At 42.1% G+C, this 25,879-nt stretch overlaps 1 protein-coding gene across 5 annotated transcripts in view; it reads left to right on the forward strand.

The window, feature by feature from the left end:
* The window catches only part of SLC4A10 (solute carrier family 4 member 10), a 1,035,540-nt gene that overhangs the window by 900,710 nt on the left and 108,951 nt on the right, over positions 1–25,879 (forward strand). For all 5 annotated transcript variants that reach the window (XM_086956614.1, XM_086956617.1, XM_086956615.1 and 2 more), the window contains exons 18-19: positions 5,464–5,625; positions 16,152–16,403. In XM_086956614.1, coding sequence (XP_086812740.1) covers positions 5,464–5,625; positions 16,152–16,403 — 414 coding nt within the window. The remainder of the gene's footprint in view (positions 1–5,463; positions 5,626–16,151; positions 16,404–25,879) is intronic.

The following is a 25,879-nucleotide window of genomic DNA, read 5'->3' on the forward strand; positions in this document are numbered from 1 at the left end:
CCGCCGACACGCCGCAAGACAGAACAGCATAGCCAACTTGGCTGAAAGTTGCTTCCTGTATAACAAATAATTTTGGGGCCAACTGTTGAACAAGGCGAGAACCATAGAGACATCCCATAGTGAAGTGTACTTGGGTTTAGGTGGATTCGCCACCCTGATCCCCTTGAGAAGCTTACAAACAAGGGGATGCATACCAACCGGTTTACCCTCAATTTGAGAATGACCCGCCGAAATCGCGGAGCCGAAATTGTTAACTGACCTATAAGCCAACCCCTCTGAAGCTTTCATAGAAAGGAAGTTCACAATGCATGGTAGTCCTGCCCCCACGGGATCCGCGTGTTGCTCCACGCACCAACGAACCCAACCCTTCCAGGCTGAAGCATATCGTTTTCTCGTGGAAGGGGCCCAGGCTTGGTCGATAAAGGCTGAAGCCTGCTCCGAAAACTCTGGCATTTGCCAGCGTTTCCTGAAAGTCTCCAGGCCATCAGCGACAGACGTCCCGAAACCACCAGCGGGTGCGTCTCTCCCTGAGTGCCCTGGAGTATCGTCGGAAAAACCGGGATCCTCCTGGGAAGATCGCAACTGATCTCCAGAAGGCTCGGGAACCAGGGTTGCGATTTTCAAAGGGGCGTCACTAAAATCATCTCCGCCCTCTGACGCACTATCCGTGAGTATACTTGAGGAATCAATATGAATGGGGGAAATGCATAATTCAGTGACTGGGACCAGTCCTGCGTGAACGCATTCGTTGCCAGTGCCAACGGATCCGGCCTCCAACTGAAGAACTGAGGCATCTGCCGATTCAACCTGGACGCAAAAAGGTCGATCTGGCAAGACCCCCAAAGCCTCTGCAACCATTGAACCACACTCGGTTAGAGTTGCCAATCGTTGTAGTCCCTGAGATGGCGTGAGTACCAATCCGCCACCACGTTCGTTTAACCTGGTATGTACTCAGCTATGACCGATATCTGGTGACTCAGGCAATAGTGCCAGAAGTCTTTCGCTATCTCTACTAACATGGAGGATCTTGTACCTTCCAGTTTGTTAATATAGCGTACTGCCGAGACGTTGTCCATCCTCAGTAGGATGCAACACGACACACTCTTTGGCGACAGAGTCTTGAATGCAAATGATCCAGCGAGAAGTTCCAAGCAGTTTATGTGGAGATCTAACTCCTGCAGGGACCATCGCCCTCCTGTGGACATATTTCAGCATCGCGCACCCCAGCCCCAATGGCTGGCGTCGGACTCTATGACCACCTCTGGAACGGAACCGAAAATGGCCCGGCCGTTCCAAGCCTCCACGTGGTTTAGCCACCACTGAAGTTCTTGCCGAACCTCCAAGGACAGAGGAACCCGATCTGTGTACGAAAGACCCTTCTGCAAATGTTGGATCTTCAATCTCTGCAAGGCCCGATAATGAAGAGGACCCAGAAAGATCGCCTGAATGGACGACGCCAGAAGGCCTACTCTCCTGGCCACCTGCCGCAGAGATACAGTCTGTTTGGACAACAGTGCGCATAATTCCTTCTGTATATCGCGCAACTTGGACCTGGGAAGACTCAGCTGAGCCACTTGTGAATCGATCACAAATCCCAGAAAATCTATCTTCTGGGTTGGACTGAGGACGGACATGGTCTCGTTTACCACAAATCCGAGATTTTGTAGCGTAACAATGGTCGTGCACAGGTGCTGACTCGCCATGTCTTCTGACTGAGCCATGATCAGTATATCGTCCAGATACACTATCATCCGAATGCCCTGCTCCCTGATGTATGCCACCACAGGCTTCAACACCTTGGTGAAGCACCAAGGAGCTGATGAAAGATCGAAAGGAAGGACCAAATACTCGTACCATCGGTCTTTCCACTGGAACTGCAAAAACCTCCGATGTGGAGGAAATATCGGAACCGATAGATAAGCGTCTTTCAAATCCAGGCGGGCCATCCAGTCCCCCTGCTTCAGAAGATCCGCTAAAAGATGGATACCCTCCATCTTGAAGTGTTTGCAAATCATGTACCCATTGAACTCTTTCAAGTTGAGTACCAACCTGTAACCGCCACCTTTCTTCTGGACCAGAAAAATATTGCTGCAGAAACCATGAGGGCCCCCGTCGCAGTGAGCTATTGCATGTTTCTGCAGCAATTCTCCTTTCTCGGAATCTATGAAAATGCATTCTGTTTGGGAAAAAGACAGCTGCCTGGGATACCTGTTCTGGACGGGAACCTGGAAGAAATTGAGATGAAAACCCTGAACAGTTTCTAAAATCCACGCATCCTGAGACAATTGAACCCAGTTGTGAAAGAAAAAATGAATACGACCCCCTAGTGGGGATGGAAATAAGTCTGGAGCGCTCACCTGAAGATTCTGTGGTTTGGAAACCACCACGATATGCTCCCCTGTTGAATCGTCATTTATTTAATCGCTGCCTGGTAGGGTAGAAGGTTCCCCCACGGGTGGAATCCCAATCGCCTCTACCACGGCCAAAGCCTCTTCTCTGGGAACCTTAGAATTGCTGGCGGTCAAACGAGCGTCCCCGGCCTCGTCCGGCCCTGTTAAAAACACCAGATTGGAGAGCTCGCTTAATGCCCGACTGGGCTTTATCCACCGTGTAAAGGTACCCACATATTTCGCAACGTCCTTAACAAAACGCTCACCGAACAAATTGCCATCTGCTAAGGGCCCTGGTTCAGCTGCCGCAAGTTCGTTAGATTAGAATCCATCCTCATGAGGAGGGACTTTTGGAGCTTGGTTGAGATGGCGCAATTAGCGTTGCCCAAGAGGCAGATAGCCCTCTGGGTCCAGCCAGACAACACGTGAGGATCCATTGCTGCCACCGATTCCTGCACCTGCAGCGTGATCTCCAAAATCTTGGCCAGTGGCCCAACTACGTCCAGGAGATTATCCTGGCACCCTCTCCAAGCTCGGCCAATACCCTTCTTGAGGTACTTCACAAATTTCTTGAGAAAGGTCAACATGCTGGAATCAATGTCGGGGGTCTCTGCAACCTTGTCCGCAATATCAGGCCTGGGACACTCAGATCTGAGCCTATTCCTGACCTCCTTGTCAAAACTTTTTCAAAGATTATCATGAATATAAAAGGGGACCTCCGGCGCCGGGAGCCAATCGGAAGATCTAGGATGTACGATGTCTGCAGGGTTAAAGGTAAATGGAGTGGACACAGGCGGGTTGGACTCTACATTCTTAGATTTCTTAGCTTTCTTTTTAGAGGGGACTCAACATGGGAGTCAGAGGTGGTAGCGTCAGTATCGGCGTCTGTATCCAGAGTCTTGGACTTACCGGGATCAGGCAAGGATTGCAAGGAGTATGAGTGGGGCCAAGATTCCGACCTGCGAGTCCGCAGGCTCAGCATCCTTCTTGGGCTTTGGGTTTTTCGTGAACCCATGGTGCTTGGCGAACTCCTCTAACTGCATAGTAATGGGCTTCAGCGCAGTTGCCAAGGCTTGTTGGACAGTTCCAGGAACTGCTTTCTCTAGGGCCTTGTTAACAGAGTCCTGAACTGAAGCATCCAGAGCCTCTACAATATTATATTCAACAGAAGTATGAGCCACTTCCTCTCCATAAACTTCATCCTCCTCATAAGTCACCCAATCATCCATGGTGTCACCAAATTGGTACATGGACATGCTCAAATCAGGGTAGAGTCCTGAGGGGAGTAATGGGGGAGCTAACCCACAGCACAATCAAAGATTCACCAGGTACCTAGCTCCTCAGCAAAGGCTGTATGATTGTTCTTGCAGCCCCCAGGGCGTAAAATGGAGCCAAAAGCAGAAAAAGTACAGGGGAGGTGTGCACCCTCCAGGCCCAGCGTTTCTCACAGCCTGCTCGGCGTAGGGGGACTGCTTTGGAAGGAATCCGATGAGAAATGCAGAAAACCTGAAGAAAAACGGGCAGTAGCAACATGCGTAGTCCAATCCTACTAGAAACCAGCCCAATTGGGCTACGCACGCTGAAACTCTACAAATAATGAAAGTGAAGGCTCCGAGCGTCTCCGGCCATGAGGGAAGGCCTCCGTGCTCACTCTAAATTATACAGACCCCCGCCGTCGGCGGGTCGGTACCGGTGAAAGAAATGCGGCCAAAGCACTTGCAGCACCGCTGCTATCACGCCCGCAAAGCGGGAAAACCACACTGCCGTCAAAACTCAGACGCGTTGCCTGTAACCCAGGAGACCCGTGTGAGAACAGCGCTGTGATTGCGCAGATCACCCGGCCACACAGACGTGTCGGCAGCCCGCGAACCCTCCCTTGCAGAGGGTCGTGCGGCAGCCGCGAGTCCCAGATAAGGGCACAATGAGGTAGCGCTGAAATAAAACACCAGATCGCGCACAAACGCTAATTATGCAGAACGCGCACAAGCGCTGAATACACAGAACGCGCACAAACGCTAATGAACCCTTAACGAGGCACACAATCAGCAATACAAGCTCAATAATGAAAGAGCAAATAAAGGCACTTAACTGGCTGCGTGAGCAGCAAAGAAAGAGGAGGATATCCGGGAGTGACCAGGTCTTATGGACTAATGCAGGAAGTGATGGGTGTTTTGCATCATGGGAAATGTAGTTTGTTTTGTTACAACTGAAATTTCATTGGCTGCTGTGTGTAGCATATTACAAGAAAGAGAAGCATAATACGAAGCCTCCGGTCCTGTAATAGAATCTTTAATGTGCATCCTGATAATTAGATTTATCTCCCCAGGGATGGGTGTTGGACAGTAGGTAGGGACTTTTATCATCCTTACAGGAAAAAAAAAGAAGTACATTCATAAAAAAGTTTCCAGTCTTAAGATTATCAAAAACCAGGTATGTGGGCAAAATGTATGAATGGTTTTGCCTAGGATTAAGTCAGGCATAAGACTGTCCTTTCCTAACTTATTGCAATCCTAACACTGTTGGCCTGGTTTACTATGGGGTTTACTGACATAAGACAGGCTTAAAACTGGTTTTCAAGACCTAAGCCAGTTCTAAGATTTTTTACACCAGGTAAAAATCCTTCAGGAATCAGACCTTCCTAAGTGGCGTAATACAATCTAAAGAACATCTTAAATTTGGAGCTCTCATTTGCGATTGACCCCATAATTTGGTATATGTTTTGTCAGTAACATTATATGATTCCTTTGGCATTAGTGCTTTCATTATTTAAATAAACACAGAATAACTATTTCTGCAGTTACACAAACATAAAGTTTGAAAGCATCTGGAATACATTTCCAGAAAACAAAAGCCCTGAATTACAATTTGGCATTCACAGACTGCTATTTGTCTTTTGTTTTCACCATAGAAAACTTGTCACTCCTTGTTTCAATAATTGAGTATTTTTTACAAAGTATTGTACGTCTTGCATTATTTGTACTCTTAAATTATATGTTCATATTAATTAATTGAAGAGAACATTTGATAATACCTTTTTTCAAAAGTAATTGAAAAAATACGATGTGTTTTACAGCCAACCAGAGATGATCGTGGATGGATTATCAGTCCTTTGGGGCGCAATCCATGGTGGACAATGATAATTGCTTTTGTTCCTGCATTACTTTGCACTATTCTTATATTTATGGATCAGCAAATTACTGCTGTCATTATTAACAGAAAGGAACATAAACTTAAGGTAAGTTTCTTTGACTATGAATTATATTTTCTTTTCATTGTTTGCTTTCTTTTTATTCTCTGGGTTTGTGAGTTAAACGTTTAAAGAGCACTAAAATGCTAAGTCATTGTCAATGAAAAAGGTGTGCAAAACGTCACCTTATTGCCAACATTATTGTTAGGTGATCATTTGTTTTAGAGTTGATTGGTTATGCAAAGGATTTTAAATAACAAAGCAAAAACACTCTATCTACCTTCATGTTATCTGTCAAATGTCCAAGCTCCAGATACAGGAGGAAAAAAGGTGGGAATACGTTGTAAATACTTACCTTAAAAGTATTTAGTTTATTGTAATAATAAACATAATAAAATCAGAATACTGAGTACAAAGATATCATATTATCAAAATATTGTGAGAAAAAAACTCAATGCCCTTAATATCCACTTTATTAAACATCTAAAAGTATTATCATCCAAAATACTGGAAAACAGACAATCTTGAAAACAGAAATATAGGCTACAAAATATTGAGAACACAATATTACATATGTAAAACAAAATAAATATCAATCCCCAACATTTGAAAAACAATAATGTCGTTATAATTTAGAGAGGAAATATTTACAACACTGAAAATAAAAAACTAATACACAAAAAAATATCACCAAAAATATATAATATATATGTAACATATCACAAAATTTTGAATTTAGCGTCTTCCAAATACGGTAATGTTTAAAAAAAAAAATATTAACTACAACTTTAACAAATATGAAAACAAACCTAAAATTAGAAATATATTAAAATTGTATGTTCTTTTTAAACATTAAAGTGTAATTAACTAACCTCTAACTTTCTTTTTTAGACCATAACAAATTATTACAGTTATTTTAAGTATTTTAACACCAACACCAAGGTAAAGTTAACAAGGTAAAGTTAACAGTTAAAGTTAAAGTTAACACACATATATATATATATATATATATATATATATATATTCTTTCCTCCAGTGCCGGTATGCGCACGTTGGGCTGTCGTGGCGCGGTCCTGGATAGGCCACCGACTGGCCTTCGATAAGTACACAAATTACCTCCAAAGTTTTGAAGTAAACCAGGACACACGGAGTTCGTTGCAAAATGTAATGGCAGAATGAAAAAGTGCGACGCGTTTCGCCGATAAGGCTTGCTCACGCTCGTCTAACAAACACTGACAGCCATTTTTAAAGTGCTGAAAATACACCCCCAGTGGAAACATATCCTCAACAAGGTATTGCAGGGCTGCCATATTGTACTCATGTTGATAATTGTTATTGTTATTGTTATTGTTATTTTAATTTTATACCGCGCCTAATCACCTGCAGGCCTCTAAGCGCCCGGAAAGATGGAATAGGACAATAACACAACAGGTCAGAGCAAAAGATCGCATTGGATTAAGCCATGCTCAGGCTTCTCCTGAACAGTAGCGTTTTCAGGCTCTTTCGAAATTTTAAGAGGTTTCCTTCCTCACGTAGCCCTCCAGGCAAGTTGTTCCACAGCTGGGGAACCAATACCGAGAAGGCTCTGCCTCCCTTCGTCACTAGCCTGTACCGAGAGCAAGTCAACAACTGCAGGTCCGAGGACCGAAGTGATCTCGTCGGGCAGTACAGTTGTAGGCGCTCCTTGAAATAGGCCGGAGCCTTACCGTAGATGACCTTATGGGCTATACACAGACTCTTGAATTCCACTCTCTCTTTTATTGGAAGCCAATGTAGGTTTTGTAGTAGAGGAGTGGCTCTAGACCTCCTAGGGAGTCTAAAAATCAGTCGGGCAGCATCATTCATTAGAATCTGAAGCCTATTAGTAAGGGTTTTCGGTAGGCCAAGATAGAGGGCATTCCCATAGTCAATTCTGGAAATGATAGTGGCAGTTACTATTGAGCGCATCATGGGCTCTGAAAGGATAGGGGATAACTTCCGCAGTTGCCGGATGATATTAGTACAGCTGCCTACCACCGACGCGATCTGGGGCGCCATCGATAGGTCAGCGTCCAACCGAATCCCCAAGCTTTTTACAGCCAGGCTTGGTTTAGGGGCCGGGCCCAACTCCATGGGCCAGTAGAGGTCACTCCAAGGTGAGAGGGTGGATGGTATAACCAAGATCTCAGTTTTGTCAGGATTGACTTTTAAAAGGTTATCTGTCATCCATCGTACCGTGAACCTCAGGATGTTCTGGGATTGGAGTTGTGCGGCCGAGGTGTCATTTATACTTAGCAGCAACTGCGTATCGTCCGCATAGTTGAAGACTTTACAGTCCATCGCAGCCAGCGCAGCGATCAGGGGTTGCAGGTATAGGTTGAATAGAAGAGGGGACAGGGCCGACCCCTGCGGTACTCCACACTCTAAAACCCCGACCTCAGATGTTTCATCCCCCAGTTGTATCCTTTGGGTCCTGCCTGTAAGGAAGGATTCCAACCACTGCAGCGCCGAGCCCTTAATCCCAAAGCTCTTCAATCTGTCCAAGAGCAGGGTGTGGCTGACAGTATCGAACGCCGCTGATAGATCTAATAAAATCAGGGCGCTCGCTTTCTTACAGTCAGCCCTACCTCTTAGTTCGTCCAGCACCGAGAGCATCACCAACTCGGTGCTGTGATGTGCTCGAAAACCTGCCTGTCTATCGTGGAGTAGATGGTGAGATTCCAGATAGCAGGACAGGGACTGAAGAACATGTTGCTCAAGGATTTTTGAGAGAAAGGGCAGCTGGGAGATGGGTCTGTAGTTCTTCAACACAGCGGGATCTGACCCCAGCTTTTTCAATAAGGGTCTTACCCGCGCCTCCTTAAGTTCACTCGGCAGGTATCCCATGTCTAGCGATCTATTAAGGAGAGAGATGATGTATTCCTCCAATAAGGGACGCGCAATGCGAAAGATCTCAGGTGGGCAAGGATCAGCTGGAGAGCCAGATTTAATTTTACCCATCAGTTGTTCCAAGATTAATGTATCCATCTGTGTGAACATTGTAAGAGAACAGTCGCTCGCCTTATTAGATGTTAAGGCAATTGCAGTCCCTGTTGCCGCCATATTCTCTATCTCCTGGACAATGATCTTCACCTTCTCCAGGAAATAGGTCTGGAAGGTATTACAATCAAAAGGGGGCTTAACATTATCCGGCTTCTTACTCAGCTCAGCCAAGATTTTAAAGATACTGATCAATGTTTCCCATGATGATAAATAATACACAGTATAATATTGGGGCTTAACATTTGAATTATTCCTTGTTACTCGGTAAATGTCCACATGAACGCAACGATCACATAGTATGCAATCGCACATAAAAATTGTTGTGTAAAACAATAATTAATTCATAAAGCGTTAAGCAAAAATGTTCAATTGCATATACAGATTAAATGCAAGAATATTAGGCATACATATCAGTTCTAATTGTTCACATGAAAAATAGCGATCACGTGTTGTCCTTCAACACGTAATCTAAGCGTTCATTGGATACTGTGCCGCTCACACATGCCATGCCCCATCTGATTGGACAACGTTGCTGGGAAACAAGATAACAACAATTCACTGGTTGTACCCGTATGGCCTCATTGAACAAAGCCCAAGTGGGCAAGTGCTATCGCTTGACATCATAATGATCAAATTATGTCTGCAACACAGCGTTCGCCCAAGTGGGCTAATGCCTAATGAAATTAGCAAACAAACCAAATTATGGAGCTGGTGCCGCCCCAGCGGACTATAATCAGTCTCTGTTCATTCGAAATTAGGTTGAGTGTCAGTTCAGAAAGAGTCCCAGCCCAAGTGGGCATGTGTACCATACTTCCAAATTGTGTCCCATTGGAAACAGTATTCAGATTCAAATCAATTCATAGTATCCAGCAGTACCCCACAAGACCTGTGAAAAAAATGTATATCTATGAAGATAAACTATTAACAATTAAAATGATTAAAATACAGACAGCATATATAATGAAACCAATTAGGATTATAGTACTTATTCTTCAACCAGATGGACGGCCAATTCCTCACTTGTATTCAATCCTATAGGGGATAAACATTGAAAGTCAATTATATACTTGGACTCAAGTTTCCTCATGGAGAGTTCATAATTGCCACCTCGTACGCCTAGATCCACACAATCAATAACCACCATACGTAGTTTAGTTTCATCCTGCATGTGACAATCAAAGAAGTGTCTGGCGACCGGATACTGTTTGTTATAGTTTCGTATCGCTTGCAGATGTTCTAACACCCTCTTTTTAGCCTCATGTTTTGTGCTGCCCACATACCATTTGTTACATGGGCAGATTAACACATACACACTGTATGGGGTGTTACAAGATAGTCTCTTTTTGATGGTAAATTCTCTGGATGTACCTGGTATGATTAAAGTTTTACAATCTCTACTGAATTTGCATGCCTTGCATTTCTTGCAGCATGCAAATCCAGCCGTAATGGCATGATCAGATGGATTCTTGTCAGTTACGTAGTTGTGGCTAAGCTCATCCTGTAAGGATCTGCCTTTCCTGAACGTAATCTGAGGATTATCTCCTAGGTATTTTTTGAGATGCTCATCAGTTTTTAAAACATGCCAATGTTTCTTGAATACCTGTCTCACATCTTGAGATTGACCAGAAAAAGTTGTGATGAATCTAACAGTTTCAGATTGCATTTGGGGTGGTTTGGGGGCCAGTAATTCATCCCTAGTTTTGCTATTGCTGCGTTCTATAGCCTTGGCAATGACTTTATTGCCATACCCTCTCTGTCTAAACCTCTGGCACATGACAATTTCCTCTTTTTTATAACCCTCTTGTGTGCTGCAGTTGCGTCTGGCGCACAATAATTCCCCATAGGGGATGCTGTACACAAGATTTTTGGGATGGCAGCTGGACGCTTTGAGAAGGCTGTTTCCCGATGTGCTTTTCCTGAAAAGTTTGGTGGTCAGGATGTTATTGTCCACTTCCACTTCCACATCCAGGAATTCCATCTTCGTCCTACTGATATGTATATATATATATATATATATATATATATATATATATATATATATATATATATATATATATATATATATATATATATATATATATATATATATATTATTCACCAAAGACTCCAAGCTTGAGGCAGCACTCCACGAAGGTGAGTTTCACAAAACCTTTTATTTCAAAAAGCGGCATGATTGCACAATTGTCTTTTTCTTTCCCGACGCGTTTCAATGCTAACAAGCATCTTAGTCATGGGGCGGCTGGTGGCAAGACCTGGACCGGACCTCTGCATTCAGTCCCTTTATTGGCGTTCATTCTCCAGTAAACAAAACGCCAGGAGTAGAAGTCCCAATTATTCCATTTCAGTATGGCCAGTGTTTCGCCAAGTTCGAGCCGATTTTCTGCATATTTTTACATCCCTCCAGTGGGCCCCTGTGCCTCTCATCCGCTTTGATTCTTTAACACCCTCGTGCTGTAAAGGCTGACGTGCATTCACCAGCCCTTCAGAACTTAGTCCAGTTTCAGTGGCGGTGCTAGCCTCCTACGGCAGGAGATGCCGCGTTTACATTATTCACCAAAGACTCCAAGCTTGAGGCAGCACTCCACGAAGGTGAGTTTCACAAAACCTTTTATTTCAAAAAGCGGCATGATTGCACAATTGTCTTTTTCTTTCCCGACGCGTTTCAATGCTAACAAGCATCTTAGTCATGGGGCGGCTGGTGGCAAGACCTGGACCGGACCTCTGCATTCAGTCCCTTTATTGGCGTTCATTCTCCAGTAAACAAAACGCCAGGAGTAGAAGTCCCAATTATTCCATTTCAGTATGGCCAGTGTTTCGCCAAGTTCGAGCCGATTTTCTGCATATTTTTACATCCCTCCAGTGGGCCCCTGTGCCTCTCATCCGCTTTGATTCTTTAACACCCTCGTGCTGTAAAGGCTGACGTGCATTCACCAGCCCTTCAGAACTTAGTCCAGTTTCAGTGGCGGTGCTAGCCTCCTACGGCAGGAGATGCCGCGTTTACATTATTCACCAAAGACTCCAAGCTTGAGGCAGCACTCCACGAAGGTGAGTTTCACAAAACCTTTTATTTCAAAAAGCGGCATGATTGCACAATTGTCTTTTTCTTTCCCGACGCGTTTCAATGCTAACAAGCATCTTAGTCATGGGGCGGCTTGTGGCAAGACCTGGACCGGACCTCTGCATTCAGTCCCTTTATTGGCGTTCATTCTCCAGTAAACAAAACGCCAGGAGTAGAAGTCCCAATTATTCCATTTCAGTATGGCCAGTGTTTCGCCAAGTTCGAGCCGATTTTCTGCATATTTTTACATCCCTCCAGTGGGCCCCTGTGCCTCTCATCCGCTTTGATTCTTTAACACCCTCGTGCTGTAAAGGCTGACGTGCATTCACCAGCCCTTCAGAACTTAGTCCAGTTTCAGTGGCGGTGCTAGCCTCCTACGGCAGGAGATGCCGCGTTTACATTATTCACCAAAGACTCCAAGCTTGAGGCAGCACTCCACGAAGGTGAGTTTCACAAAACCTTTTATTTCAAAAAGCGGCATGATTGCACAATTGTCTTTTTCTTTCCCGACGCGTTTCAATGCTAACAAGCATCTTAGTCATGGGGCGGCTTGTGGCAAGACCTGGACCGGACCTCTGCATTCAGTCCCTTTATTGGCGTTCATTCTCCAGTAAACAAAACGCCAGGAGTAGAAGTCCCAATTATTCCATTTCAGTATGGCCAGTGTTTCGCCAAGTTCGAGCCGATTTTCTGCATATTTTTACATCCCTCCAGTGGGCCCCTGTGCCTCTCATCCGCTTTGATTCTTTAACACCCTCGTGCTGTAAAGGCTGACGTGCATTCACCAGCCCTTCAGAACTTAGTCCAGTTTCAGTGGCGGTGCTAGCCTCCTACGGCAGGAGATGCCGCGTTTACATTATTCACCAAAGACTCCAAGCTTGAGGCAGCACTCCACGAAGGTGAGTTTCACAAAACCTTTTATTTCAAAAAGCGGCATGATTGCACAATTGTCTTTTTCTTTCCCGACGCGTTTCAATGCTAACAAGCATCTTAGTCATGGGGCGGCTTGTGGCAAGACCTGGACCGGACCTCTGCATTCAGTCCCTTTATTGGCGTTCATTCTCCAGTAAACAAAACGCCAGGAGTAGAAGTCCCAATTATTCCATTTCAGTATGGCCAGTGTTTCGCCAAGTTCGAGCCGATTTTCTGCATATTTTTACATCCCTCCAGTGGGCCCCTGTGCCTCTCATCTTTCAATGTTTAAAAAAAATCACATTTTAATATATATATATATATATATATATATATATATATATATATATATATATATATATATATATATATATATATATATATATATATATATATATATATATATATATATATATTCTAAGATAATGTAGTGTTAAAGCCAAAATACTGCTTTAGCAACACAATTCACATCTAGTTATTAAACAAATTAAATATTTTAACTTCAAACCCACACTCATTATGAAAAGTGTTTAATTTCTGACAGCTAAGATTTACTTTGGTAGCTTCAAATTCATTACTATTGGTAGTGTAGATTTACTATTTTAACTCCAAACCAAATATCTTTGGGGAAAGTGTTTCATTTAGAGATTTTTACTATTCTGACTCTAACTCTACAATTGTGGAAATGTATTGGCTTTGGGTGGTGTAGATTTACTATTCTAACTCCTTGCCCACACCAATTGGGAAGTTGTTTAATTTTGGGGGGGTGTACAATTCTATCTACAACTCAGTACTTATTAGGGATAGTGTTACACTTTGGGGGGGCGGGGTGTGTGCAAATGTACTATTCTAACTCTGAACCTGGTCCATTCACGAGCCTGTTTGATTTTGGTGAGTTCCGATTTACTATTCTAACTCCAACCCAGATACCATTGGAGAAAGTTTTTAATTTGGGGGATTTCAGATTTATAGATAGTGCTTAGATTTGAAGAGTGCAGATTCAATATGTTATCTCAAAATCCTCACTGAATGGGGACAATGTTTAATTTTGGAAAGTGTAGGTTTATTAGTCTATCTGAATCCAGATACCATAGGGGAAAGTCTTTAATTTTAGGGAGTATAGATTGACTATTCTAACTCCAATGTAAAATACCCATTGTGAACAATGTTTAGTTTTGGGGTGTGTAGATTTAATTTTCTAAATCCAACCATGGACCAATTTGCTAAAGTGTGTCATTTTTTGAAGTGTACATTTACTATTCGAACTCCACACCCTCACCCATTAATAAAAGTGTTTGGTTTTGTGCAAATTTACCAGTGGAGCTTCAGATCTACTACTATTACTGGAAATATGTATTACTTGAGGATGTGGAGATTTACTTTTCTAGCTCCAAACCCACATCCATTGGAGATTTTGAGGCTATCATATTTATTACTTTAACCAGTCCTACTACCACTGGGGAAAATGTTACATTTGGGAAGTTGTAGATTATTATTCTAATTTTAAAGCCATATGCACTCCACTGGGAAATGTCCTTATTTTTGGGATTGTAGATTTACTATTGTAATTCCAACCCTAAAACCCATTAGGGAAGGGCCTTAACTTTAGGAAGTACTGTTTGCTATTGTAACTCTAAACCCGCACACAGTAGGAAAGTGTTTCATTTTGAAGAGATTAGGCCATTGTGGCAGTCCATCCAACATCTGAGGCTGCAGTCTGGCCATTGCATAATGATACGGTCAGTCGGAGCACAGAAGGCGGAGGGACCGACCAACGTCGCCGACAGGCTCAAGGAGTCCCTTGGAGCATCCATCAGAGAGTAATCCCTACAATGGGGCAGTGCCTGCGGAGGCATCACCGTAGGGATTACAATGTCCCTGTTCCCTCTGCTTTTACATGGTTGTCCGACCGCAGTGCAAATACAGAAGGAATTGGACTTTGGGGGCCACAGCAGGGCCCCTGTCCCCTGTGGGCCTCTGCTTTAGGGCCAGGTGTGCACATGTGGTGCCCCGCCAAACATCCATGCACTGTGTTCCAGGCACAACATGGTGCCTGGCACACGGTATATCGATGTTTGTAAACATGCCTTTTCAATTGTGGCTTGTGCTCAGGCCCTTTTCCGGCCTGTAGCACAAGCCCCAATTGAAAAAGGCATGTTTCCAATTGTCTTCATGGCGTTCGCATTGTCGTAAGGCGGGTGGAGCTGCCAACTACATGTCGGCAGTCTCCATCCTGATACAATGGCGGTCGCATGCTCGTCCGACCACGATCTTAAATAGGCCCTGTCTTTTAAAACCTCTGGCCACCTTATTCCCATATAAACACAGTAGTTAATTACAAATAAAAACAATAAATATCAATACAACCAAGCAAAAATAAATTAATAATATATTTTAACAGAAGTACATATTATAATATTTACAAAATCAAAAACGAATAGATAGAAAACTTAAAATAAGGCAAAAAATACACTAATAAACATAACTTCAAAAAACATTACAAATAAAAACTAAACTAAATAAACAACAAAAAACTTTGTATATGAGACTAAAGTAAACATTATAAATAGCAATCTGTTTTGCAAATTTAGGAAATTCTTATCATCAATATTATGTCTCACAGTATTCTGTATACTGAAATATTATAGACATTATGTTATTGTCTTGAATCAATATTATGATGGAACACCTTTGCAGTAGATTGCAGCCCTTGAACTCTGCATTGTTGATAAAACAATTTACAATAAAAATCCAGAGTATACACCTCATTTTTATCAAGATTCAAGCGGAATGTATTTATAGGGAGATATCTAATGAACAGTATCAGTTTACAGTATCACTTTCACTTTATTAGTTTTAACTTAAAATGTTAAAACTGTGTTTGGAGTATGTATAGTACTACTCCAGTAGGACAATTAACTTGCTGCAAATTGAAATTCACAAACCTCTCCTTGACATTTAAGCCTTTACTACTATTTTTTCTGACAAGTGTGAAGAGATCTAGACACAAGTAGGTAAATATGTTTGTAATAGATGAGGGAGGCACTAGGGAGAGTGACTAAAAAGGAGGACTGATTACTAGAAAATGAGTGAGGTAAAGAACATTGAAGTAGGAGTTTAGGGAGGCACAGGCCAATGCAAACACCTTCCACAAACAAGTATTACACATGCTATTCACAAACTTCTCTTGCAATTCTATTACTGCTCCAATAGTTACAAAACAGGCATGAATGTACTTCAGCTAAGCCTTGGAATATTTCAAGTGCCAAACGTGGTAATCATTGGTACTGCATCCCACTACCATGGAAAACTATGGAGGCAGCAAATAGCATGAGAGAATAATAGGTAAATCAAAGAAAACTTTGCTTTAAGGTATCACTAAGGACACAAAATAGTGCCAGACAGCAATGCTTTGTGATCCCTTCCCAAATCTAAATTAGGACTTAGGGCCTGATTACAACGTCAGTGGTGCAGATTTTTACAAACTTAGATAATAACATTTTGAAGATAAAATTGCACTGTGAATTTACTAAGAATAGTTTGTTGATACTTTGCGTCTCTTTGTCTTATCTTGTCTGTACAGAAAGGATGTGGCTATCACCTTGATCTGTTGATGGTTGCACTAATGCTTGGAGTGTGTTCCATCATGGGCTTACCATGGTTTGTTGCTGCCACTGTGCTCTCCATCACCCATGTAAATAGTCTGAAGTTGGAATCTGAGTGTTCTGCACCAGGAGAACAACCAAAATTTCTTGGAATTCGGGAACAACGGGTTACAGGTCTCATGATTTTCATTCTTATGGGCTCTTCTGTTTTCATGACAAGAGTGCTTCAGGTAAGATCAAATTGGATTATCGGAAATACATTTAAAATATTTTGTTGAAAGAATATACTGAATTATTTTATTCTGTATACTGTACTCCATGGGCTGTTGTTTCAGCTTCTGATGATGTGGTTCACCAATTGTTATTAAGTGTAATTATGGCAATGGGTACAATGTAGAGAAGCAAATTTAGAGTTTGATTTCAGAGACATGCCTGTTGTTAGTGCAGAAAGTGAAGTGGCATTGCCAATAGTAAGGCAATGTATGTGGGGCCCTTTGCACTCACTTTTCTCATCACCAATAAGCTTAGCGGGTCATTATAGCTCATCAACTGTTCTTTGTTTTAAGGTAATTTGAGTTGTTACTGGGTCCATGGTAGCAAAGCGGTGGTGGACAATTTAAATTAATTAGACAAACAGTCAGCCTTTCAGACATATTGACAGTGAAGGAGGATGTTCAATCAAGTCCACAGAAAAACAGTGAAATCTTGAAATCAGTGCGGTTCAAAGGATCAGTGTCTTTTGCCTCCTTCGCTTCCAAACATTGTGTATTTGTCAATATAAATGTTAATGAGTGATTCGATTATATTCGAAGAGTGAGGGTATTGATTCAAAGAACAGTTACAATGGCTAACAATGTAATGTAGTAGAATTTGAGTGAAATTATTTCTATGTGACTTTTCAAAAGATTATGACCTAATTAATAGGCTGGCTTTGTCAGTGTTTTGCACCAATACATTCAAAGGGCTGATACTCATGTTTGGGGCTGTGTGAGTCCCAAACAGGCACGGGCCGTGCCGGGCGTTACACTGGGGAGGTGATGTCAGGCAGGGGAGGGTCAGGGTGGGGGGATGTAAAATTCGGGATAAAAAAAATAATAATAATTTTGTTGCCCACTCTGCATCGCCAAATGTGATGCAGAGTGGGCAATGAAATTTGTTTTTTAAATGTTTTTTCAATACTTACCTCTAATGGTCCTTATCCTGTATTTTACATCCCCCCCCCACCCTGGCCCTCCCCTGCCTGACATCACCGCCCCAGTGTAACGCCCGGCACGGCCCGTGCCTGGTGCCAGAGGGCAAAGGCACAAGACAAATCAGAAAACCTTTGCAAGTCAATATTTAAAGTCAGAACTGTAAAGGTTTATTCAAAATTAAGAAACATTACAGAAGGAAAAAGATAGTTCATCAGTTCAAATCAACATCAATATAGTTCATATATCAAGAGAAAAAGGTTTAAGTATAAAGGGAAATGACCGTCTAACATGGGGACTGCTCAGTAGAAAGCAAGAAAAAGCCATCTAAAATATCTAATTGCAAAATCGGTAGGAGGATCGACATGAAGTCAGCCACTGGTAAATAGGCAAAAAGCTCTGACAATGAAAAGCACACTCATGATATGGCTCAGAAATGAGGAATTAAAAACAACAGCCAAGAGATTTTAATACAGATGTGATGCATTAACCATAACACTGATAGAAATGCCTTCAGAATGAATATTTAATTCAAAATCTTAATCTAAAAGAAAAAGAATGGCACTAAGATCCTCTTTAAAATGTCAGGCAGTCAGAGTGATGGCTGCTATTGTGGCAGTCGAAAGACCACCAGACAAGCATGCATTGATCTGACCACTGTATTTTGATTTGACCGCCGGGAAGGGCATGCTGCAACCTTGGAAAAGGGCCACAGCACATGGTACCACTTTGCAGCACCTCCTGCACGTCCATGGGCTGTGTGCCATGCACCATGTTGTGCATGGCACATGGTGCATGGAGGTAAGTGGGGGCGCTACTTGTGTCCCGGGGACCACTTACAATGGCCTACAATGGCAGGGGGCTGTTTGGGGCCCCCAATCCGTTTCAACAACCTTTTCATGGTGAGGTTCCCGCCTTCGGAAAAGGATATTGCAATCCTGATGGCACTGCCTGCCTCGGCACAGCAGCATTTCTGGGACTCACATCTGACCGCTGCACCGTCAGGAACTATGACTCTGGTGGAGGCAGTAGTGTTGCATCCAACATCTGTGGGTCTGACTGCCACTATCATAATACGGCATACCAATAATCAGGAAAGAGGAAAAATCCTTGGTTTGTTGCAAGGGTGTGTACATTTAGGACACAGCACTTTGGAAAGATACAAAAGAAATTATATTTAATTTCAACACAGCACTACAAAATAGATTGTAATTCAGTTTTTTTCAGTGTATGCAAAAGATCACCAACAGGCCTTTTAAACATAGAAAAGGTAACAGTATTTATTTCCCATTTGCCGGAGCCCAGTCATGTCCACTTAAGGCGTAGCTATGCTAACTTAAAATAACAACTAATGAAACTTTATTTTAAGTAATGAATATGTTCTAACACTTTTAAAGCCTATTCTGAGATCTTGAACACATTTCTGTTTAAGGGTAGGACATTCATAGACAGATCCGTAGTTTTACTATCTGGTAACTCAGGGTTATTTAGAGATGAAAGTCGAATGGAAGTCATTCTTGGTACCCTTTTGGCAAGATCATATAGAGTAATTTGCTCCAACTGACATTTGAATCATTGCCATTAATTTTCAACAGTCTAGGCATGACATTCTAAAGCTCTAGCAAATACCTACAGGAACTGCCACAAAGAAGCACAAGCGTTCATCAACAAGTGTAGAAACAACACTTCTCCCTCTGTACATAATAACAAAGAGATACCTGTTCTGTTGACGACAAAATGCAAACAAAGATCAGTGTAAGCCTATAACTTATAAAAAGCAATAAAGAAACCGAAATGATATAAACAAATAGATAAACTAATCATATTAAACCTTATAAAACTATAAAAGACTACAAATGGAGCTAAACAGTGAGTGCCACTCCATATTCCTAATTTCATATAAAATTGCAAATTGATACAAAAGAAGAGGCTGAAACAATGGTTGATACATAACTCACTTATTGGCAAAATCTTCCAGATAGCTTGGATGTTTGTGTATTCTGAGACTCCTTCTCTGTCCATCATTTTTGTTTCTCACATAATCAGGAATAACAAGTGTATCATTTTTGTGAATTTTATTATGATCATAGCCGTGACATAACAGCACTTGACTTCAGTTTGACAACCACAACCAGATTCAAATGGCAACCCCCTTCTATCCTCTGTTTTTATGGCATTCTTGAATAACTTAATAACCTTATGTACTTTTGTGAACTTCAATCATTGCTAACAATCAGGCGCTCTGATTTTGACCAAATCACCCTTCTTTACCACAATGCTTTTCACGCACTTCCTTTCATCATAATAGCACTCACGGACTGATTACAACACCGGGGATCAGGGATCCTGTGGCGGTTTGCATAGGTGAGAGACGCTAATATGCTGGGGTTGCCACTGCAGCACCACTAAGCATATTAGGAGTTTCCTCACCGCCACGGTTTTCATGGCGGTGAGGCAGCCATGAAAACTGGAGCAGTGAGGAAACTAAGGGGACCCTACAGGGCCTCCTATTTCTTTTGGGCTATTGGATGCCGGCAGGAAGGCACATGTAATGCTCCCCTGTGCGCATTCACCCCCATTCCTGCACGGCATGGACTGCACAGTGCAGGAGGTGCAGGAATGGCCTTTGGCGCTCCCATTCCAGTCTATTTTTAAAGGGCACTGCTGTGGGACCACCAGTGCACCGGCCGACAGACACAATGAAACTTGTAATCTGCTGGGTGGTGTCAGTACGGCTTTGGCGGTGTGGGAGCAGGCAATGGCAAGGCGGCCCACTCCCACACCGCCAAAGTCTGAATTAGGCCCTTACTCTTCTCTTGAAGAGCAATTTCTTTTTCCCTCCACTGAATCAGTCCATTATATTTCAGACATTTATTCCAAAAACCATCCAAGTTGGACAGAGAAAAGTAGTTAGAGATCTACCCCGAAAAGTTCAAAAACAATGTTACCAGTAGAATAATGTGGAGTCATTCTGAAAGCTTTGAGTCTTTCTTGCAATGCACCCCCCTCAAATCTATTCCATTAGCTCTCTCAAGTTGAACATTTTCTTTTAAAGTTTGGTTCAACCTTTCCATAGCAGCATTAGTTTCTGGGTGATAAATATAAATGTTCTTGTGAAAACACCACATTCTTTATTGAACTACTCAAATTTAGTTGAACAAAGTTAAAGTCCAGTGTCAGAAAGTATAGAATTAGCAAAACCTTCTCTCTTGAAAACTTCCCTTACGAAATGCAAAATACTTGATAAAGAAATATCACTTATACAAGTCACCTCAACCCTTCTAAAATATAGATCTAGCAAAAATATAAGAAAACGTGTACGATGTTCACCTTTCAAAGGTCCTACTATGGATGACTCAGTAGAACATGAGACATAATAATATTTAGTCAGTATTATTCCATTCAATGCACTCCTGAACTGTACGTTCAGACTCATTGTTCATTTCAGGATACCGGAAATTGGATCTTAACCTCTCTTTTGTTGTTATTAATCCAATATGACCTTCATGAGCCATTGAAATAACTCTGCATCTGAGAGATTGGGGAGGAATACATCTGGCACCCCTCAATAGCATTCCATTATTACAGCAAGTTCATCCTTCACCAAAGACCACAACTTACCAAGGGTGTAGAAATTCCCTCTTCTAACCAAAACACAATATTACTTAACTCTTTATCATTTCTCAACTCTGAACTGCATTCATCCTCTGTTGTCATTCCTTTAGTTACTTGACACACACTTATTTCTTTTTAAACTACTTCATCATGGCCATTGTCAAACTCTATATCCTCTTTCACAGGTTCAACTAAATGAGACAAACAATCAGTGGGCTGTTTTTTATTCCTAGGTAAATATTCAACTGTAAAATTTAAATTGTGCAAAGAGATAACACATCTTCTTATTTTTGAGGAAATAAAGTCTAATCATTTCCACATTAAAACTTCTTTCAGAGGTTTATGATCCATGCAAGCCTTACCTGGACATATCCCACACCAGATTCCAAAAAGTTTTCAAAGCCAAAAAAATGGCCAAAGCCTCCCTCTCGATTACTGAGTGATTTACTTCTGCACCCTTTAAACGGCGAGAAGCACAAGTTATCAATTGTTCCTCACCTTCTCTCCTCTGCATTAGAACAGTGCCCAGGCTCTTCAAACTAGAATCTGTGGCTCCAGTAGTCTAATCACCAGGTACAAAAGCTTGTAAATTATGAGTCACATCAGATCATCCTTAAGAGCAACCCAATCTCTTAAACACTCTTCATTCCATTGAAATTCCACTGTCTTGTTCAACAACATCATTAAAGAAACATACTTCTTCACATACCCTTTGATAAATGTATTATAATATTTCACCATTCCAAAGAAAGAATCCAACTCTCCTTGTTGCATGGTTCTTTCAAATTAATGATGGTGTCAACTAGATCCTTCATAGGTGTTACTCCTGGTCCAGAAATGTGATGTCCAAGATAGTTAGCCTCAGATGCCACAACCTGTACTTGTCATTTCTTAAGGTCAGACCTGCCTCCAACAGTTTGTTCAACACAGCAAGAACCCTGAACTCATGGCAATCCTTATTTTCACAAAAAATAAGAGGGTCATCTTGATAGCAACATACATCCATGAAATAAATTTGACATCAACCCTTTGATGAACAGAAGCAGCAGAATTGAGTCCAAAAGGCATTCTTTTGCATTTAAAAGCTCCTATGGGCAAGATAAACATTGTTAATTCCTGTGTATCCCCATATAGTTCAAGTTGATTACATCAAAGTACAAATGTATACATCTCCAATAGATTTTTTAGCATCTGCAATAGGAGCTAACCACCTTGTGTTTTCAACAGTTTCAATTACCTCTAAATCAACAACTTTGGCAATTCTTTGTTCACATTGTCTTGCATGCGTAAGGGAATGAGTCACTTTAGCTATCAGTAGAATAGCATCTCTCTTTATTCTGATATGAAGTTTGTATCCTGTCAGGCAACCTAAATGATCATCAAACAATTTACTAAATTCTTGTTCAAAGCCAGAGCAATGGTGAGAGATCTCAGTACATGTGGATTGGCAATGGGATCAAGTTTTACCCTTAGTCATCTTTAATGAGGCCAACCTATCAGACATAGGGCCTGATTTAGATTGCAGAAGATGGGTGTTCAGTCACAACAGTGACGGATATCCTGTCTGTCAAATTATAAATCCCATATTATTCAAAGGGATTTACATTTTGGCGGACGGGATATCCGTCACCATCATGACGGTGTAACTCGTTTGCTGAAATCTAAATCAGGACATAAACTTTCCCAAAGGTGCTATGGTTGCGCATAACCAACTGTGGAACAATATAACCCATAATTCTGATAAGAAAATCTCAATGAACCCCAGCATCTATGTCCAATTTACTTAACAACACATTACTCATTTGTTGTTTTAGATACTATAGTCAAATGAGAACAGGAGTCAAACCTCATCCTCACATCACTTTGATTTATTCTCACTATCTCACTTGGGCAACTACCATGTGAACTGTTACTCACTTCATCTATTTGAAAAATCGGTTCTTGGTTAATTTCCTTTACCTCTTTAGCCATATTTTTTTTATGTTGAGACTATAGCAGCATTTACCAAAATGAGATTTCCTCCCACAGGCATTACGAATCGAATGGAATGCAATGCAATGAATAGCATTCTCTTTATGGCCATCTGTAAACTTCTTATAGAGAGAAGGTGGGGGATTATGAGCTGGATGAGAGGTCCAGTGCCCATGCTCCTTGGTTTATCTCACAACAAAGAAAATGAGGCCTACTGTTCTTAAAGAGAAAGAGGAGATATCGACAGGTTGTGTAGGACTCGGGCATATGCACGGTGGCAGTCAGCAGGACTGTTTCATGTTGCCCTCACACATGTGACATCTCCAAACTTCTCCTCAAAACTTAATTTTTCGATCGCCGACCCACACGTTATTCTTCTCAACCACAGTAACATTTTCTTCCAGCATGGTTTACTTGGATACCAAATTATTCACCAAACTGAATTCTTTAACACAAATCACCATGTGTTCCATCCACATTTGTAATAACAATAATCTTTTCTAGAGGGGGCTCATACTTTAGCCAGAGTTCTTCCATTATCTCAACATTGCAACATTGTAATACAAATTGATCCAAAATTCTTTCTTTGCCCACTGCCCCAAATTTATATGCTGATGCACGTTTCCTTAAACTGGTAATGTAGACCTCAAGCATTTCCTCTTGCCCCTATGCTCTTAATCCAAAGGTATATCTCTCCATTTCAGTGCCAGTACGCAGAAGATAATGTCTTTTAAAATGCATATCACATACTCATTCAGGTGTCTTTCTTTGTCAGCACTGAGATCTTGTAATGTCTCCTGTCCTTCTCTATCTAGACAGTGCAAAAGAAGAGAGTACTTCACATTTTCTTACACTTGCTCCACTTTACAACAGGTTCACCTGGGCTGTTCCAGAAAAAAATGAAGTAGAGTTATATTCTGCATATTGACAGTTAAAATTACTGTGAAAGTCTAAATAGGCAAAAAACGAAGAAAATAAAAATAATACATATATGTTAATAATAACATTTCCAATCGACCAACACTCTCAAGAATAAGAGTTCGAAGTGACTAATACAATTCCACAAACTCAGCGCCACCTTTTGTTCACAAATTCAAAATGATATAGTGTGCATAACACTGAGTAACAGGCAGGTACTACTTGAACAACCTAAGTGTGTATTGTGAGAAGTTAGCCTGGCATATGATGTCCACTAGTTCTAGTGGGCACCTTGCACCAATCTAAACAACCCTTATCGATGGTGGTTGTAAAGTCAACCTTATACAATGCTATCCTAGGGGTAGCAATGGCCAACAGTCATCAGGCTAAGACTTCAGTAGGCGAGTTAAGCAAGTTGTTTTTACCAATTATAATCCTTTGAGTACCAAATGAAAGGACACCACACAAGGTATATATCAAATATATATGTATTTAATCTAAACACAAACCCTCTGCACTTTATTTATTTATTTATTATGTATTATTTATTTAAGAAGCTTATAAAGCGCGCGGCTACCCCCAGCGGGGGTGTCCCGGCGCTGAGAGTACAGGTTAATCACTAGAGAGGGTTGCCTGGTTCAAAACCATCCAAAAACCATGGGCTGCGGAGGCACACCTAATCAGCATTTGGTGAACAGCCAGGTTTTTAGTTTGCGTCGGAAGATTTGCTCTGACTCAATGAACCTAAGGTCCAGAGGTAGGCTATTCCAGTGCTTGGCTGCTGTAACGGTGAACGTTCTGCCGCCACTTCGGGTAAGCCTAAATCTGGGAACAATCAGTAAGCGAAGGCTGTTTGATCTCAGATGTCTTACTGAAGATGATATCTTGAGTCTTTTGCTCAGATAGGCCGGGCCAACTCCATGAATAGCCCGAAAAGCAAGGATCAGGATTTTGAACTCAATACGTCGGGCGATGGGAAGCCAATGTAGCTCATCCCGATAAGCTCTGACCGAGTTGCGGGTAGGAATGTTTCCAATAAGCCTTGCTGCCGCGTTCTGAACGATTTGCAATCGGTCTATAAGGTAATGGGGGGCGCCGGTATATAGGCTGTTGGCGTAATCAAGATGTGCCGTGATGAGTGCCTGGACAACCGTTTTGCGGGATGTCTGGGTCAGAGGTAAAAATACAATACAAGTCACACAATTAATATACGATAAGTTGCACAGTATACATTGTGCCCTAGGGACCTCACAAAGCATATACTAAGAAAGTGGTATAAGAACCACGAGAAAATTAGAAAGCAGAACTGGGGCCTGTGGAATCGCTGGGGCTACTCTAATCGGCGAAAGGTTAGGAAGTAGGAGGCCCACGGGAGCCGCGTGCAGTGTCTAAACACAGACGCGTGTTACCATTGACTTTCTATGGAGATCGTACAGTTACAAATATACAATTTAAGGACACTTCCGGATGGACTAGGATGGAACCCTTTTAAACCAGGGCACTTCGAGAGTCAAGACCCACGGGAGCACTGAAGTACTCGTGTTACCTCACCCAGGGAAGCCAGGTGCATAGGTGTCTTTTCGTGTCGGGTTTGGTCGTCGTTTTCTATGAAGAGCTGCAAAGAAGTTATGCAGGCGACCAGAGGAAAAGTGTCTGGGTGGATGCAAGGGTGGATCGAAGATCTGAAGAACCTGAAAGCAGAAGGGACAGAGTCTGAGTCACTAGCCAGTGACCAGGAAGGAACCAGGATGGAACCAGGCGATGTTGGGTGATTTCAGATGAAGAAGTTGAACTTGTCTCTTAAGCCACGAGGTCCAGGAGGCATCGACAATGACCAGGCGCTGGATTGGAGCTGTGCCACGATGGATCTAGTAGACTGCGATGTTGGTATTGGGATTGGACCCAACAAGCCTTGGCAACCGCAACCCACGCAGGATATCACGATTGGCTCTGTTTAAGACCAGCAAGGTCTGTGGCGCTTCTCCTTTGCAGGGAAGCTGGAGCAAGCCTTG

Source organism: Lissotriton vulgaris, chromosome 2_1 (genome assembly GCF_964263255.1).
Source record: "Lissotriton vulgaris chromosome 2_1, aLisVul1.2, whole genome shotgun sequence".
In the NCBI taxonomy this organism is placed as follows: Eukaryota; Metazoa; Chordata; class Amphibia; order Caudata; family Salamandridae; genus Lissotriton; species Lissotriton vulgaris.